This window comes from Squalius cephalus (assembly GCF_949319135.1).
Source record: "Squalius cephalus genome assembly, chromosome: 7".
NCBI lineage: Eukaryota > Metazoa > Chordata > Actinopteri > Cypriniformes > Leuciscidae > Squalius > Squalius cephalus.
Window position 1 is genome coordinate 22099521 of NC_137128.1, and position 19617 is coordinate 22119137.

The window sequence follows — 19617 nt, forward strand, 5'->3', positions numbered from 1 at the left end:
GCCGCTCATCTCTGCAACACAGCAGCCTTTCAGTTTATTTCAGCCTCAACAATCTCCTGCTGTGTTCTTTGACCAGGTGCGATCTAGTGCTCCACTGGTGTAATAATAGAGATCTAACATTTATCATACAGTATACACTATAGGGCAAGATATAGGTTTTTTTTCTGCTTCAGAGTGGGCAAAGCCTATTAATTCTGCAGGAAGATTTGTCATTAATTGATACAAAACTGAAAAAAAGTTTACATGTTAAGGATTTATTTGTACTGTACCTTATCTGTTCTATATTATGACAGGAATTCACCTGTTTTAATGTTGCTTCACCTATTTTCTCACTGTCCCACTCAAAGTAAATAAACAGATATAAAATAATGGGTCAAGTATTTAGTAATGCAGTGGCTGTTGCTTCTGTATGGTGTTTCTAGCTCATAATGAGACTTGAACTTAAATGTCTTTATTTGTGTAACAGAGTTTTCATAATGGTTGAGACAGAAAATAATATAATTATGGTGAACAAGTAAAATGAGGAAAAATTAAGAGTGACTAGTGTTGACAAAATGAAAACCTTACTATATTTAAGCACATTTACAATGTGAGGACAAGTGGTGGGTGATAATGTAGTAATTTTTCACAACTAATAGCAGAAACAGTGCAACACATGGGCTACATCTCATATTTGACTGTGTCAGTGTCGTACTGTAAAGAGACAACCATCATTACAACGACAAATTCCTGACAGTACCAAAGTAACATGGCCAATGCCACAACATTTCTGTTATGTTGTCAAGGCAAGGATTGATTGTTCCCAGGGTCACAGAAAGAGGGCGCCTGAATTTGGGAGAATCCGGGAGAAAAGAGGCGGAAAACAATCTGCGGCGTCCCTCTCTCTCCACAGCTCGACGGCTTCGAAAGGTCGACGGTGATGACGTCATGCCGTGCGCCGACTGTGATTGGTCAGCGTAGGTGGAAGTGCTACAAACGGTGTCATTCACAAAGTAACAAGAATACATTTACAATAGTGATAAAGAATGCACTTAACTTTGAATTAGTGTTGAGATCCTTTTCCCTGGCAATTTTTTTTTTCACACGGACCTTTTGAAGTTTACGTGAAACCTATCCGGGGGTCGTATTTTCCGTTTCTTCACTGATTTATCAGGACTCACGCTTGGGAGATTTTTTTTAAAGGTAAGAGTGAAACTGTCGACGTCGGATGAGTGTGTAACGGATTTAATGTACTTGTGCTTCATATATAACACGAGATGTGGCAACGCTATTGCTTAGTTTTGTGGCCTAGATATATTTGTGTGTCGAAAATAGAAAGTTGTCGCCTGGTAATCCTTTAAGTTGGAGTTTATACCAAGTTGTGAAGCAGATAACAAACACACACGATTCAACAGGTAGGCTATTAGTCACTGTGAAATACAGACAGTTAGACGCCTATTTATTTACGGATTAATAAATCAAACTCAACTACAAAGTTAAAGTTGAACGAATGCCTAGTATCCACCCTTTGGTATGCGAGGGAAATTCCTCTATTATATCATTGTTATAGTAGGCCATCATTATTATGGAATGGTTGTTTTAAGATGACAATACACTAACAAACACCAGAAATAATTTTAAGTCTTTCTCAACTTCTATGAAACTGCCTCAGATCAAACTAAGTAGACTAAGATAATAGAATTGTATTTCTTTACAGTCAGAGCAAGGTTTTCAAACTGGGGTCCGGGGTCCCTCAGGGGGCCTCAAGAGAGTGCTAGGGGGTCTGTGCAAAAGTTTGGATAAAAACAATATAAACATCAAATATTTAGTGCTTTTTGTTCAAAATGTATTAAACATGTTGATTTAAATAACTCAATAATACAAAAATATATATAGTACTCATAGTGAGTAGAAAACAAATTAAGTTACAGAAATTTGACACGTTTCTAATATATGCATTTTATAAATTGGGTCTTTATACATGACAATATATAGCTGTCTTTTAAATTTTAGGATTGGGGACCCTCAAATGAGAATGAGAATATTTTTGGGTCAGTGGCGTTTAAAAAAATTGAAACTCCTGCCATTGTGCTGCTCATTAAATCCAGGCTAAGAAACGTGTAGTCCAGTATGTTTAAACCCCAAGTTTTGTCCCTCTGAAGGGGTATGCATGCATGACTACACTGTTAATGACCCAGAATCCATTTGAGCCCTTCATTTCTCTCTTTCATTAAACACTTATCAAGGACCGTCCTACTGAGTCCTTGAGCAATGAAACAGTCTGATGTTACCTTGTTACATCAATGTTGTATTCATAGGGAGGAGAGTGCCTTGAATCTAGTCTGATCTCATTTGAAAGCGGACTCATGGCCCGGAGGATGTCACTGAACTCCCATACATACAACTAAATCAGATTCAGGTTTCTGTTTAATAGAATACTTTGCTCAAAAATAGATTTTTTTTTACTCCCCACCATGTTGTTTGTGCCTATCAAAGTCCAAAATGGGCAAAGAGGAAAAACTATAAAAGCAGACCATATGACTCAAGTGCTATATTCCAATTCTTCTAGAGCCATATGATGTGTTTGTGATGAATTAATTTTCCCTGTAGCTTTCCAGTCAGCAACATGTCATTGACGTCCAACTTGAAATCATCAAACGTCGGTGGTTCTAATGTTTCTGGTGACCAAATGTTATTGATGTCGAATGTACATAAAAATATCCTTAGCATTCTTTAATCATGGGTTCTCTCAGGATTTCTCTTTTGGTGATGCCACAAAGAACATTAAAAACTGGTGTTGTAAAACTACTTTTCACTTTACCGAATGAACCTATGGAGAATCAGCCTTCTGGATCTCTAAATTCACGTCCTGATTTGATTTAAGCTTGATAGATGTGGTGGTCACCATGAATGGTTGTTGTATGGAAAAGGCTAAGAGCTGCGTTAATATTCTGTAAAGTCGTGTTGAAACTATAGTAGCGACAGATCTCTTCCTCCATGTTGTGACGTACATCTGAGTGAAACAGACTATTGGAAAATAAAAAATGTAGGCATGGTACTTGGTTTCGTTGATTTGCTGGAGGCAGATCTGAATGCGATCATGCCATCAAGGAGAAGTCCGACATACATTACCAGAGAGAAGTCTGTCATTTCACCAGAAAGTTAAGTTATGACATTTTGATTACACAATAGAACTAACAAAACAAACAATATTAAACATATAACATATGCATTAAACATTAAACATATGCATGGATGACATGTATATAACATGCATTTAGAAAATAGATCGGGTTAATTTTCTTTTCTTACCGACTTTAATAATGGATCAACACAAGAAGTAAATAATGACAGATTTTTCAATTTTGAGTAAACGATCTCTTGTGAATAAAAAAATAGACACAATTCCTTTACTTCCCTTTGAGATGGTGGTGGCTATTAGCGTTGCAGTGATTAACCACAGTACTGTTTCTGTACGAATCTGTCCTCTATGTTTATGTTCTGTCTGTTAGTCAGAGGATGTTACTGGAAACCAAGCTGTGCCAGAACCTCTGCTTCAACTTAAACGTTTTGTGTGACATGTTGTACCTTTGGTATCATTACACATGAATCATCAGTATTGGGTTGATTCTGGCAAGACAATTACATTGCATGTGCATGACCCAACCAACATTTGTTTAAAATTTTTTTTTAGAAACAATCAAGGTTGTACTACTTCCTTAGACCCACAAGCCCTCAAACATTTGGCTGCAATATGGCTTATAAGACTTTCAAAACCTGCAAACACTGGCGTTTTCCCATTACAAGTAAACGTAAATGCCCTGCTCACTCTGAAAACTGCAGTTTTAGCTTAGTTTCTCTTTCTTTTGTTTAGTTTTTGGTTATAATATATTCACTGTTACTATTGTTTTAGGCTGTAAGACTAATAAAATAAAATAAAAGTTGTCTACAAGGCATTGTAACTTTTATCCAATGTTCGTAATTGTTGCAATAGGCCTAGGCCTTTCTCAATTTGATTGAGAAACTTGAGTGTTGCACCATTCTGGTTTCCCCAGAAGCCACATTGAGATAAGTTGTATTTATCTGTCACCACCACTCTCACATTACAGCTAGATGCCCTGTAGAATGGAACAAGGAAAGATCTGAATATCATGTCCAGATGTCTTTCCAAAGATGTTCTTGAACTAGATGTAGACATAAATGGCACGTGGCATTGTTAACTAAATAATTTTTGTTAATAAAACACAATAAAATATAAATATTAGGTGCAAAAAGTTTGAAATTATAAAACTTTCAGTTGAAGTACTAAAATTAGTAAAACTAAAGTTTAAATCTAAATAATAAAAAACTAATAAAAATGACAAAATCACATAGCAAAATTACTACAATTGAGCTGAAAATACTATAATAGTATATAAATTATACTAAAATTACACTGGCACATGGTCTCTATAGACTGGCTATATAATGCTATGATCAGACTATATTATGTTTAATTTTGTGCACTTATAGAATGGGTTTGAGTCGTGTCCTTCCCGGGTGATGTGGGTTTGTCAGCTTGTGTCATACCCCGATTTCTCACTCCTGCTATTTCACAGAGAAATGTCTTTGCCAAGATCATGCAGTCACTTTCATCCTCTGATTCCATTAGCAACAAATGTTAAGCACATGACTTCAGAACACTAAATCAAAAGACTTTGGAAGATTAAAGTTATGCAATAGCATTACAAGATCATGTGTAATTTTAGTCAATAGTTTGTCATTTTAATGTCAAATGTGAAAACGTTATTAATTTATTATTTATTTTTGTGTGTGTTATTATTAGGTTAGTAATTTGTAATTTATTATGAACATGCATTGTTTTCCTAAATGGAATATTGGAACATTTGTACTGTTAAATCAAAAGGTTTCAGATTATGTGTATGCTAAAACCAAGCTCAAACTCTACATATTAGGATGCCATCTGCTGGTAATGTATATCTGGGAAGGATTTATATATTCAAATTTTGGCCTGTAGCCTATACCATTTGTCTCCAAAAGGTGGCGTTAGCGGATCACACTTGATTCTGCACTCTTGATTTTGTGGATGAAATCCATTGAGGCCATAGTTTAAAATAAATGCTGCCTTTTGACACAGTTCTCCATTGTAGAGTTTGGTAGGGGTCAGACCCATGGCGAGACATAGCATATAAACACCCATTAACACTGACAGATGGTCAGAAAGATACGTCCCCTTTAAACTTGACCAAGAACAGTTGGTCAAAGTTGACTTTTCCTTGCTGTCTGACACCAACGTTAAGAGTGATTAATACAGAGTAAATCTGAGGTTTCATATTTGTTCATTAACTACAACCGTTAGAAACTAGTCCAAATTCAACGTAATCGTTTTTTTCTTCCGCTAATCACTACAAAAGCACAGGATTTTACCATAAATGGAGTTATAACAGATGTGTCAGAGATATCAACACAAGGTTCTGTTACTCTATAACTTGGTCTTATCCTTTTTGAGGTGCTGCTTTATTTGGTAGTGACAGTTTATCTTTATATAGCAGCATAAAAATGTTGTCACTGCATTTATGACATTTGAGGAATTTAACAGCAACAGTTTTAAATGCATAATAGATTTCCCAATTGTTTGTGAGAGTACTAAAAAGGTGCTAGGCACGTCTTTTCTGGATGGGAGTCATAAAGAACTTAATGATTCTGGTTAAATCCTCTTTAAATGTATGCATTTACCAGATGCTCGTTCTGGGAATCTTGTTTCATCTGGGAGTTAAACCTATTCTTATTTGGGCATAATTTTCGCTTCTGCACAGGAATCTGCCAAAATGATCTTCCTGTTGGGAAGGTGGCAAGAGCATTTTTTCCTCCCGAGATTAGAGATGGGCAAGACTCAAGAAAGTGGCTCCCATGAGGCAACTGATGAATGGAAGCCATTGATCCAGCAAGGTGTTTCATGCTGGCTGTAAACTGAGAAAGTGGCCATTGCTGTGAGCAGCCTCAGGTGGCTGTGATGAGGAAACAAAGCTCTGTGAGAGTCCAAGGGGAAGTTCACTGTCAGGGGGAACAAAGCAGGGATTATGAGAAGTTTGGGAAGCTTCCTCAAAGACGTGAGGTTGGCCTGTTGGGGGGACTTGTGAAGGGAGTTTTGTGAGAGGTTCTGTGTGGGAGAAGCTCACGCTCGGGGTGGCCGTAGGGCCCCCAAAGTGTTTTGTCCCGCTGTTCTTCTTTGAGGAGAATGGAGTGTGCAGGTGGCATGCAGCTATACAAGTGCCCTCTATGTTCGGAAAACTATCTCACTTACTCTTCCTGCCTTGTGAGCCCCAACTGGACTTGATGTTAGAACTGAAGCTAGTCTTCATTTTAGATTCAAAGGCGTTTGATAACCAGGAACAAGAGTGACAAGGAAAACAAACCCATTATTGACAAGAATGTCTGTTTCTTCCTGAATGCCTTGGGTTCTCATGGTTAACAGATATGTCTTAAAATGATCACTTGGTCTTAAAGTCGTGCCCCAAATTACTCTGACTAGTCCTTATGATGAATCCTTCTGGATTGAATCCATCAGAGCAATTACTGAATCTGACTGACTTACTGAACTGAATGTTTTTATTTTCAGTGTTTATATCAAAATGAAATGAGTTTTGTGCCAGTATCATTACTGACTGAACTTGTTAACATCCACAGATCTTTTTTGTAATTAATGTAGGGAAATCCTGTAGGGAAACACTGGGCAAGATGGGTTTTTGGGAAAAAAGCCAAGACATTTCAGGACTCTCTCTAGCCTAGTGTGAGGGAATCTTTCATATTGTGTGAGTTTTGGGGAACTCCTTTAAACATTGTAGTTAATGTTTGTCCTCTATCCCTATCAAATTGCTAAATAACTTTTATTGATAATTTGGCATAACGGATATAAACCGAATTTCTTTGTGGGTTTTCCTAAGAAGTGAAGAGAAGTTTTCTTGTCATGCCCCTTGCTGGAAGTTTTTGGTACTACATTCCACATCATTGAGTTTCACTTTAGAAACACTTTCTTTTTCTCTTCTCTGAAGTCTCTTTCCGTGTGTTTTCTGCTCCCCCAGTCACATGCTCCATGTGCATTTGTCCTTGACTAACTCTGCTTACCTGGAACCAAAGTATGTTTCGGCCACATTCTTTTTCCCTTAATCATATAAGGCATAAAATGATTGTGACCTCTTGAGTCATGCCTGAATCCAGATCAGATGGTTACACGTGCAAATAATATCGCGGTGAAATTATTTGATAAATTCTAGAGAAACAAGGCCCAGATCCCTGACATGACCTTTTCCAAGTACCCGGTTTTGCCGGTCAGGTCAGGTGCACCTTTGTGTCATCATGTTCTGAGCTTCTGCCTGGTCTAAAATATTTAACCACCACACAATTCTGATTCTGAGAGACATGAGCCATTGTCTTCTGTGCCTCTGGTCTCCTCTTTAGCCAGTCAAAAATATCTTGTACAAATTTTGGTTTCGAAAATGTTAAAAATGTTAATGCGAAATAGTAAAAAGTGTGCAATTTTGAAAATGCATTTCCATCAGCCAGCGTGTTCCTTCAGCAACATCACTCCTTTACTATATAGTGCTATGCTTGTGGTTAATGAGACGAACATCACTATTTTAGTATTGCTGATATTTGGTCTCGTTTATCAGTGGCACGATGCCCAAACCTGACAATCTCCGTAGGCTTTATTCCATTAGTGAAAACCTTTGATGCTGTGAAGCCATGTGAGCAATAGGCCTATATCATATTGGTGTCATCATGTGCTTTTGAGTTCATGGAAATGATCTTTGATCCCATGATGACACATCCATTCATGTGACATGCAGAAACTCTGGAGGCGTTCATATGTGGAATTCTTTCCTTTTTTTGTAAAGGGAGGCTGGCTCGACAGGGTTACATTTTAACCTTAGCATGCTTTGTCTATTATCAGAATATTTTTTTCCTTTCTAAGTATAATCACTTTGCTGTACAAAAGTGAATGTTAGTGTGCTCATTGGTATAGGTTCATGTGTATTTAAAAAAGAATGGTTTATGCAAATATATGCAAAACATAGGCTTCCTTGCAGGTCAGACTCTTTTGGTCCCAATTAATTTCTCATTTCAAGTCTTAGCTTGTTTCGTGTGTTCCTAAGCTGCTCTGTCTTGTACACTGCGTTGATGTTCCTCTTCATTCCCCATGTTCTCTTCATGGTCTTTATGGAAATATTTGACATTTCACACACAACCCTCTCCTGTAAGCTACACCGTTCAGACATCTGTAGAGTCACGAGACCACTGTTGTGACTGGGGCGTTACTCTTAACCTCTCAAGTATTAAATTTTGGCTAGTAACCTGCAAAATATTACTTCAAATTATTTACCTTTCTAAGCCTAGTGACTATAAAATATGCAAAAATCCCATATGCTTACATTGAAGGAGAGACGAGAGAGAAGAGACGTTTTAATCTTCTTTAGTGGAAGTTGAGAATTTTGTGTGCGTTCATTTGCGGTTTATTCCGATATCATCATTTGAGATGGCTTATCTTACATCTTTAGAGTGTGTACCATGTTTTTCCTGATGATCCACTGAAATCTGCACGAGCCGTTGCGAACTAATTACTCTTATGAACTGGTCATTCAAGGTTATTAATTGTGAGGTTTGTATCATAATCGTTCAGTCACCAAATATTAATATCAGAGTGTGTTGTAATAAAAGTGTTTCCATTTAAATATATTTCTCTAAAAATATTATTGTTTATTGTTGAGCATAGTGAAGCCCAATTGTAATATTGAATTGATTGTAAGGGAAACTTGTATGGAGTAACTTTGTCACTTTGTAGACCTGTTGGAACCATAATGAACACAAAGTTTCTCTCTTTTTTTCAATCAAGCATGAATATTCTTACAAAACAACTGCCCGGCCTAAAAAAAAAAAACAAGTCACTGTATGGATTTAAATAGGCAAATGCTTTAGAGCCTATATATCATAGGATCATTATTGCAGTGATTATTATGTTTCTATCATGTTATATGTTTGGCAACATTTATTCTAACCCTAAATGATGGAGTGTGTAGCTTTTCATTTCTTAAACAACCATATTCCAGGATGCCAATGTCAATATTCATTGGGCTCAAATTGTGAAAGAATGCTTGGGAGGGAGCATGAAGAATCATTTTCACACATGAATTGGCACCCAGACCTTAAATTCATTGAAAGTCCTTGGGATGTGCTGGAGTAAACTTTACAGATTGCACCTCTTGATGGAAATACCATCACAACATGTATTTCCATCAAGTGGTGCATGCATTTTTTTGATGCTGTTGAACAAGCATCTGTAATTTGGCTCCTATATGTTTTATTTTAGGAGCCATTGACTCTACTCATTTTTTTTCTAGTCTGGAGCCCTGGACTGGAGCCTTATAGGGACCAGAATATCATAAAGACATGGGGGTGAGGCGATCAACTACTGCTAAAACACCCTGGAAACCACCAAGAAACACCCTTGCAAATGCATAACAACTAAAAACCACCTTATAAAGCAACTGCAAAGCAACACTCTGAACTACCTGAAATATAAGTCTAGTTGCAACTTGTATCAATACATGAATGAATTTTAACAAATTGTCATTTAGATACTTTCATTACAGGAAATTCTGTCATAATTTGCTTGTCTTCATGTCGTTCCAAACCTATATTACTTTTATTCTTCTGCTGAACTCAAAAGAAAATATTATAAAGAAACATTAGGGTATTAGGGTAGAAACAAAAAAAATCTTATTCAAAATACATTTTTTGTTTTCCACAGAAGAAAGTCACAGGTTTGGAACAATCTAATGGTTAGTAAATGGGGTGAGCGACCCCTTTAAGATTATCTTATTAAAGATCACTTGTTTTCCATAATCTCACAGCAAGTTTTTCTTTCTCTCGTTCTACATTTCTGCTTGTTTTCTTGTCTCAATTTTCCTATAGTGGAGCCCCTCTGCACAAAGCCTCCCTGTAAAAACCCAAACCAGTCACTGCTGTGTGACATTACAGTGTTTTCCCTGTTATTGAGCCATCCAGCATATTAACTGGGAGGAGCCGAGCGCAGACCTTTGGCCTCGGATAGCGGTATATAATCTGATGTACTCATACACAGTGGAGCTGCCAGTGACTGGGGTTTCATAAAGACTGCTTTGTTTTAGGGCTGTAGTCTAAACGCAGAGCTCTGTTGGGGTGAGTTTGTTGTTCGAAGTTGAATAGTTGTGCATTTCTCAGCTGCTGAGATGAATGGGGGCATTTAGAGGGGGGTGGCAGGCAGAGAACACAATGGACGGGAGTTTTATTGCACCTCTGTTGCACCAGCATATCTGGCATCATTCCCATACAATACACGCACAACCTCTTGTTCACAGCTGCATCTCTCTCTCTCTCTCTCTCTCTCTCTCTCTCTGGTCATGTAATTTCCTCTTAAACCACAAAAAATAACAGAAATATGATTATTTCGCTTTCCAACTGTTCCCTCCCCCAGAATTTTCCTGGGTTGCTTGACTTCGGGAACTACCTCTGCACCAGTTCATCCCCTCACGACAAAGCTATTTGTTTTCCAATGGGTGAAACCTTTACACACAGCTCCTGGTTATCAGGCCCACACACATGCTGACGTAGATGAGACATTATCTCCAAGAGCTGGTGTTTGTTTAGGCCCCAGGTGTTGACTGATAATGGCCCATTATGTAGCCCTGGCCCTGTGTTGTTCAGTGTGGATTGGCTCTTTTTTGAGGATTTATTCACATATTCCCATCTGCTGGGAGTCACTGCACACGGTCTATTTTTGACTTAGTCATTAATACTGAATGATGCTTGGGCAAGTGCATGACACCACCTTTGTGCTTTACACTGTTGGTTGCAAATCAGATTATAGTTGTTAAATACTAAAGCAAACTGGCTACATTGATTGTGCTACAATGCTTTTAATGGTTTACGGCTTTTGTCTATAAAACTCCTGAATTAGTTAGCACTAGCAGAGATCCTTTATTAAATATGATGTTTGTTTTGTTTTTCCATTACACCAAGAATGCACATACAGTACATTGGGACCATATTGTACATAGGTTGATATATTTATTAATTTATTGGTATCAATCATTGTAGTTAATACATTGAGTTCATGCTCATTTTTCTCTATTTTTAGATTATTTAAAATATTGCTAATGCTCACTTAAAGTTAATATTTAAAAACACTTAAAACACTGTTAAATATAATACTTAGCCAATCCTGTTATGAAATTATTAATACTTTAGTATTAACACATTAAATTGATGAAAAGTGACAGGAAAATAATTTATTTATGTTACAAAATATTTCTATTTGAAATTAAGGCTGTTCTTTTGAACTTTATATTCATCAAAGAATGGCCAAAAAGTATCACCACACACACACACACACACACACACACACACACACACACACACACACACACACACACACACACACACACACACACACACACACACACACACACACACAATAAATCACATTTTAAAATGTTAAAATAATAGTTAGGCTATATTAACCTGTAATAATATTTGTTTACTGTATTTTTGATCAAGTAAATTAAGCATCAAAAACATTAAAACGTCTTATCGACCCAAACATTTAAGCAGTAGTGTATTTAGACCAAAACATACAGATTTTTGACAACAGCATGACAATAATTGAGCTTATTGTTATTGGTCGGAATTTTACTCAGTATATCCATATCTTAAATGAAGAGAGGATTACAATTAGGTATAACATCAATGTTTAGGCAAAGTTCTTTCTAACTACACAAAACAGTCTCGTTCTGGACAAATTCTGAATTCTGCTGCACTGAACGTTTATTATATTTTTATTCCTCGGTAGAGTTCGGAGTAATTTCTGTCTGTAGTGTACTTTTGATAAATGTGATTATATGAAAAATGGTCTATGCTGATGCGTTCTGTAGAATAGGCTAACTGTTTTTGTCTTCTCTTTGTCAGCTGTCAAAACCACTTCACATTTGACTGTGCATGCAGATCTCTGTTTCTATAGAACTGGACCCTGGGGGTTAACAGATCGCTTTCTGTAGAAGGCTCTGCCCTACCTATGAAGATTTCCATTGAGAATGAGAGATGGTTGTGAGATATTCACATCTCTCAGCCTGTCAATCATTCATCATGAAATTACCATTTCATAGTGTAAAACCCCGATGCAACAGATGTTCTCCAGATGCAGATTTGTTACGTAAACTCGTTACTCACTCTGCTCAGCGGGTCTTTTTTTTCTTCAAAGGAAACATAACATGTTTATTTGGAAATAGTGACAGTTCATATCTTTCGTATTGTGACGTACGTCTGAGAGAAAAGGAATATCGAAAAATAAAAAATTAGGTTGGGGACTTTGCATTTGTTGTTGATTGGACGGGGGCTGATCTGAATGCGAGCTTGCAGTCAACTGTAAGAAAGGGCGGGGTTTATGCGTACGAAATGATTGGAGAAGTCTGGCATACGTCACCAGAGAGAAGTCTGGCATTTCACAAGAAAATCAAAATTATTAATTTTTGTTTTGTTTGAAAATCTCAATTTTAATTGCATTCCAGCTTTAAGACATCTAAGGGCCTCTAGTTTGAAAAGCCTTAAACATGTGCAAATAATTCAGCCAAAAGCCATTCAAACTTTGTTTAGTAGATATTTTCAGCCCTGTTTTTTTTTCCTCGAAATGTAAAATAAACTTCATTCAATGCATTCAAATAAAACCTGAGCTTACCTAAAACAATTTTGCTGCCTTCGGGTGATGCAAGTCTAAATGTGCTGAATAGTCACAATAGTACATGCTGAGTGAGAATGAGTCGCATTTCTACAGTGTGTTGATCAGGGTGTGCTGCGAGCAGTTAGCAGGAGCAGCTGATAACATCTGCTGAATAAACTGTGTAGTGGCAGCTGTTGATGACCTCAGGGCTAATAGGTCACCACTCAGACAGGGAAATGTTTTGTGCTCTCTCCAAAAGTGTACCACCCCATACACGCATCCATACACCCCCCGTATATGCAGAACATAAAGCCATCAGCACATTTTCTGTGACTCAGACAAAGAGACGCACGCTTATCTGTGCTGCAGATTGTGTATGCTTTGTATCTTCAGTTACTATATTTAGCCTAAATGTTCCAGGATTTTATTTAGACACCATAATAAATGATTTCGGAATGTCCCTCTCTGACTTCATGGTAATATCAATGGGAAATGACCTTGTAGACAATGTCATATATAGATAATAATTGGAAAGCTGTGATTTTTCATGATAGTTGAATCAGTTTCTTAAGTTGAATAGCTTAAACTGTTCAGTTGTAGTGGAGACACGGTCTCCTGCAGTTCGTCTGTCGACCGGGGTCAGTATATTCTGGAGGAGCGTTTGTGATTACGTAAGCTTTCCCGATAGAGAGCACTGTAACACTGTTCCGGTTGTGTAAGTGTGTGACATCATGCCACTGCCAAACTTCCTCAAGCCAGGGAAAGTAGGACATGTCCCATCTGAAATTAAAAAAAAAAGTTTTGTTTTTGTGGACTAGTAACCTAAAACTGCAATATTTCCTCTTGCTTTACCCAGAACCTAAACCTTTTGTATTTTGTAAGTATAGATGCTGTTGACTACCTCATTGTGCTTCATTCAGGGAAGTATTCCAGTCTTTAGGGAATGCAGGAAACTGGAAACCGAATTTATGTAAGACATTACAGGAACTTTTGAATTATTTATGTAATTATGCTGGTTAAATTCACCTGACCTGATTACAGATGCATTTCTTTCTTCTTGCATTTAAAAATTGACTGTGAACAGAATGCAGAGATATATTTTTTACAAACTGAAATAATCTTAGTGTTAAACATGAAAAATAAAAAAATAGATAAGAGGAAATCTCAACTTGTTGACCATCATGACCAACCCCTGCTCTATTCTTTAATTTGATCCTGTTTGTCCTGTTAAAAGATTCTAGTCTTTCAGGTTAGAGTTGTAATGAGAGACATACAATGTTTTTAAAAATGAAAGCAAGGAATGACAGAAATGCATATATAACAGAACTGACATTATAATGAATTCAATTGTGGGTGCTATTAGCCTCTAAAAGCTCAGGGAATAATTTGATTTCCACAGTACAAGCACTTGAATACCAGTATTACTTGCTTCCTGAGAAGGTTTTGACATTTTATTTGCAGAGAATTAAGCGTCATTTGAGTGTCTGTCAGTAGCTATTGCGTATTGAGTTGTGTGGGTGAGGGCAGTGCATGTGCCGAATACAGACTCCAATAGTGAACGTCCCTGTTAACTGATGACACTACAGTCAGATGTTTTCATATTAGGAAGACTGTTTTCGTTTGCATCCATTTTGTGCCTTTTTATTGTGAAATTGCTCTAGATTTCATTTGTTACTGTATGGGTGTTGATTTGACAAGTTTGGAGGAAGGATTTGTTAATGCGATGTTGTCATGACTTTCTATTCTCTGACACTGGCATATAACAACATGTGAGTGTTTTATGACATATATTCTGTAACTGCATGTTTTGTGTGTTTTGTTGCAGTTATATGGTTTCAAAAATGTCCTCTAAAATGGCGGGCTCAAACAACCTGACACATGCTAGGAGGATGGTCCAGCAACTGAAAGTCGAGGCCAGTATCGAGAGGATAAAGGTATGTTATGTTGTGAATTAACACTCTTATGCTGGTGTCCATTACTGTGAACAGATCTTTTAAAGCTGTTTTATTTACCAGCATGGATTTTTTTGTGTGATTTGTGCTTTTTTTTGTTTACAACAAAATAAATACAACATGGCTGACGAAAGTGGTTGAAACGCCAAATAACTCTAGAATATATTTTATTCCAGGTGATCTGTACATTTTAATAGAATCAAAAATAATGAACATTTTTATTCAGGCATTATTAATTAATTTGTTGGTTTCCTAAAAGAACCTTTCAGTCAAAAGTTCTTAAAATAACCACTTTTTTCTTCATGTAAACTAAAGAATATTTTAATGATTTTTTAATGATGTTAAGTTCGTCATAGAACCATTAATGCCAATAAATAACCTTTATTTTTAAGAGTGTGGTTTACTGTGTAAAACTGCAAATACATCTGCCTACTCTTTTGAACACCATGCATTTAAAGATATTTTAATGAATATTATGCATTATTAAAAAAAAAAAAATCATGAATAATCACATCTTACATAAGTTTGTTTACATAATATATGTGTGTGTATATATATATATATATATATATATATATATATATATATATATATATATATAACTAAATTTATATATAATATATACTGTATATACACACATATACAGTATATGTACATATACACAGACATGCACAGACACACTGATGTATAGGATATATAAATTTAATAATATATATACACATATATATTATGTAAACACAAAGTTTTATGTTAAATGCGATTAATAGCGACTAATCGATTTGGCTAAAATAGTGATATACAATACAGTAAGGATTTATGTGCATGATTGTGTTGCTGTTATAGAGATAGGAAATCATTTTTGAAAAAGGTCATGGTAATGATACCCTTCAAAAGTTTGGGGTTGATAAGGTAAAAAAAACATTTTTTTTATACTTTTATTCAGAAATTATACATTAAATATTCCCAAAAAAATGTAGGTTCTTTTGAACTTTGTGTTTGTCAGAATAAGAAGAAACTCAAAAATGTATCATGGTTTTCAGAAGGTCAACTATTTTCAACATTGATAATAGGGATGCACCGATATGAAAATTCTGTCCGATAGCGATAACCGTTAATTCTTCATATTTGAAAGCCGATAACCGATATATTGGCTGATTTTTGAGAGCCTTATTACAAAAACAAAAGTCTCACCATTAAAAGCCATGTCCCAAGCACACAATCATAATGTTCTCATAAAAATGTTATGTAGCCTGTATGACAGACTAGTGCTTTGCATGTTGCACTTTTTTTTAAGTGATTCCAATCATATTTCAAGCAATTCAGAATCATCATGATGAACATGTTTGGATTATTATTTGAAAGAAATAATCCATTATTTATCGGCTTTAATATATCGGCAAAATTTTCTTATCGGGCTGATAACGATATCATTAATAATGACCATATGTCGGCCAATAACGATATGTTGCTTGAGCAGTAAATCATCATATTAGAGTGATTTCTGAAGGATCTGAGACTGAAGACTGGAGTAATGATGCTGAAAATTCAGCTTTAAAACACAGGAATAAATTACATTACAACAGTTATTTTAGATAGTAATAATATTTCATATTATAACTGTTTTAATTGTATTTTTGATCAAATAAATGCAGCCTTGGTGAACAAATTATTTTTATTAATGGTGAATAAAAAAAACCTTTTGAACGGAAGTATAAATTCTTGTTTCGAAGTAAAAATAAACCATAAGATATCACTGTAAAAAGTGAACAGTTGGATCAACTTAAAAAAATTACTTCAATTGGTAACACCTAAAGAAATTAAGTTTTCTCAACTTAAATTATCACAGTTTTCACGATAAAATGTGATAATTTAAGTTGAGAACTCAATTTCTTTAGGTGTTACCAATTGAAGTAATTTTTTTAAGTTGATCCAACTGTTCACTTTTTACAGTTTCTTTGTGATTTAATGATTCATGCACTATATGGTTAAATGAATATTTAAAAAAACATGCAAGAAGATTTTTCACATTCTGACTTGTCTCATCCAGGTGTCCAAGGCCTCTGCTGATCTCATGCGTTACTGTGGAGAAAACGCCAAATACGACCCCCTGCTCATGGGCATCCCTGCCTCAGAAAACCCCTTCAAGGACAGAAAGCCCTGCACTATATTGTAGTGTACGCTCGTCTTATTTAATTACTTCTACTCAACTTTGCCTTAGCTCCTTAGTATAACTTTGTGCCATGTCTTAACTATATTTAGCTCTTACAGTATTTATTACTGTAAATAAACTCCAATCAGTACTAATTAGTTGCCATTTTGGTTGCCTGTTTGGTTGTTTGGGCCAAACTGAAGTCATTCCAGGAAATAACACGGTTTTAAAACATCTAAACTGCTTGAATTGTGATTAATTTCCTCTTTCCACCAAATGGTGCCTTTAGTTACACTTTTTAAAGATATCATCGTCACATTATTATATAAAGAGCTTGCAGATATACACTAACTGATGAAATCCCTCTTAATGTCTAATAAGTAGACGTGGGTTAAATATTCCTCTAGTAGCTTCTATGAATAATGTTATTATAGCAAAGGGACTGACTGAAATAAGTGGAATTTAAAGATCCATTTTTCGTACTGGATAATGTGTCTGATGTGGCTTCTGCAATCACCAATGGTCAAGTGCATGCTGGGTAAATAAACAATATAGTAAGCGATATCACATCACACAAATACTGATTTGTTCTCAATGAAAGGCAGTACCACTATGTGCAAAGCCATTAGAGAAAAGTTATTAGAGTGTTTTATGTGAAAAGAGAGCCGATTCCTTTACCCTGCACTTTCAAACATGTGCCTTAGATCTTTCAAAGCAATCCTTACTTGTTGATGTATACGACTGAAAAGATGAGACTTTTTATCTGTTGACCCTGAGTAACTTTTCTATTCTGATGTTTCTTTAGATTTAAAGTGCCTTTTCCTTCTGTTTTAAACGTTTCTTTCCTCTGTCAAGACACAATTTTGAAACGAAGACCACTACTGTTTGATCTTGTCTATGAATTTGATGGATTTTTCCAAACAGGGCAGCCATGAAACGTTACTTTAACATTCACACCTTGAATTGACCGAGCAACCATGTATCGATGCGGATATGTCTGTATTATTTTAGAGACATCAGAAGTTATGCAGTATTTGAGATTTGAGACCAAATCCATGTGACCTCAGTATCTCTGTGAAGAAAATAGTTTCTATGTTTTTTTTTTTCTTTTCTAATTTCTGTATTTTTGCAAGCCTTCATAACATGTGCTATACGTACTGTACCTTGAAAGAAAGATTTTATTAAAATTGTGAATTAGTAAAACAAAATGCATCGCATACATGTGTGTTCTTGCAGAGTCTTAATGTTTAAACAGTTTTTACTATATTAGTGAATCATTTGAAAATGTGGTTATTTTTCATAGAATGAGGGGCCGTTTAGACGACACCGTTTTCAACTAAAACGGAAAAGTTTGTATGCGTTTTGGCTGTTCATTTACACATTCATTCATTTTAAAGTGCAAGTTTTTGAAAACGATACCGTAATCGTCGTGAACTACAAAAATGAGAATTTGTGAAAATGGTGACGACATGTGCATGTCACATGTTCAGGTGCTAATGTTTCTTTACTAAGTGACATCGCCATCTACTGGCTTAGCATGAATAATACAGCGGTTTTAATAGTTTCAGAGAATGTCTAATAAGGCGAGGAGTTTCACTCTCAGTACACTTCCGGCTTCTGAACTGGTTGCAGTTCCACTCTGGCTCCATATGAGGGCGCTCACAGGACGAGTGCAGAATGAATGGAGGTCTATGGCGCTATACCCCTCAAAATCCACTTTTCTCAGGATATAATTTTTTGTCTAGTAATTTGAATGTTGCATTCGAAAGGAGATGCAAAGAAATTACACATTGCTGGGTTTTAGATTTTTTAGAGTCACTTATTTGCTTTAAAAAGTCTTTTAAAGTGTCAATGATGTCATACACATCGTACGACCAGAGATACTGCTTTACGACAATCCTTCAGTCACTTTGGTGCGTTCGCGCTCTGCACTTTCTTTTCTCTCGAGGCATCGACAACACAGTTGACACAGGTAAACACACATGCTAGACGAGTTTTTTTTCTTTTTTGTTTCTGGTCCCGCTTCGGATGACACGATGCCATCAAGCGGTATCTCTGGTCGTAATCAGTCCTTCACTGACCAATCAACGCTCATTAGCAGAATGCTAGCGTGTTATGGGCAACAACAACTCAACCTGTAAGAAATCGAAAGGACATAATTACTCGTTCATTCAAATTTCGACCTATAACCCATGTTGAACTTGCAAAACCTACAATCAAATCTGAGATTCCTCAACGGCAATCGTGTGAAAGAGACAAATTTAGCCGTCTAGCCCCATAGACTCCCATTCATTTTGCACTCATGGGCGATCGCCCCCAGTGGAACTCTGGTGGAACTACAACCACAATTCGGTACAATAGGACTTAATAGGGAGTGGACAGGCTCTCCGTAGACGGGCTCTGATAGTTTGACGTACCCTGAAAGTGAATGGTAACTCCAGCCACTTTTTATAGTATGGAAAAGAGCAGTTCAGACATTCTGCTAAATATCTGTATTTGTGTTTCAAAGAAAGAAAGAAAGTCATATGGGTGAATGATCCCTTTATTGTACACAAAGGAAACAGAACTTAACTTTTTTTATCCTGATTTGACGCTCAAACAAATGTGTGCTGCTTGATATTTTTTGTGAAAACTTTGATTCATTCCCCTTGATTCATTCCGGCTTCATTTTTAAAGTAAATACTATATTCTGGATGATGTTTAAAATTCATCTTAGCCATCAAAGATGTGACAGAAATGATTGTTAGTAAAGGATAGTTAATGTGGTGTGTGCTGTGTGTTATTCTGAG

The 19617-nt window shown here is 36.2% G+C and overlaps 1 protein-coding gene across 3 annotated transcripts; it reads left to right on the top strand.

The window, feature by feature from the left end:
• The first annotated feature begins 895 nt into the window (after positions 1-895).
• gng12a (guanine nucleotide binding protein (G protein), gamma 12a) lies at positions 896-18036 on the top strand. Of its 3 annotated transcripts, none has more exons than XM_079876292.1 (3): positions 896-1182; positions 14553-14661; positions 16727-18036. In XM_079876292.1, exons 2-3 carry the CDS (start codon positions 14557-14559, stop codon positions 16850-16852), a joined length of 231 nt encoding a protein of 76 aa, XP_079732418.1. In that variant the 5' UTR covers positions 896-1182; positions 14553-14556; the 3' UTR covers positions 16853-18036. The 3 variants fall into 3 exon arrangements, with proteins under 3 accessions (XP_079732418.1, XP_079732419.1, XP_079732417.1); XM_079876293.1 differs by lacking the exon at positions 896-1182 and adding an exon at positions 10071-10089; XM_079876291.1 differs by lacking the exon at positions 896-1182 and adding an exon at positions 13499-13697.
• Positions 18037-19617: the final 1581 nt, after the last annotated feature.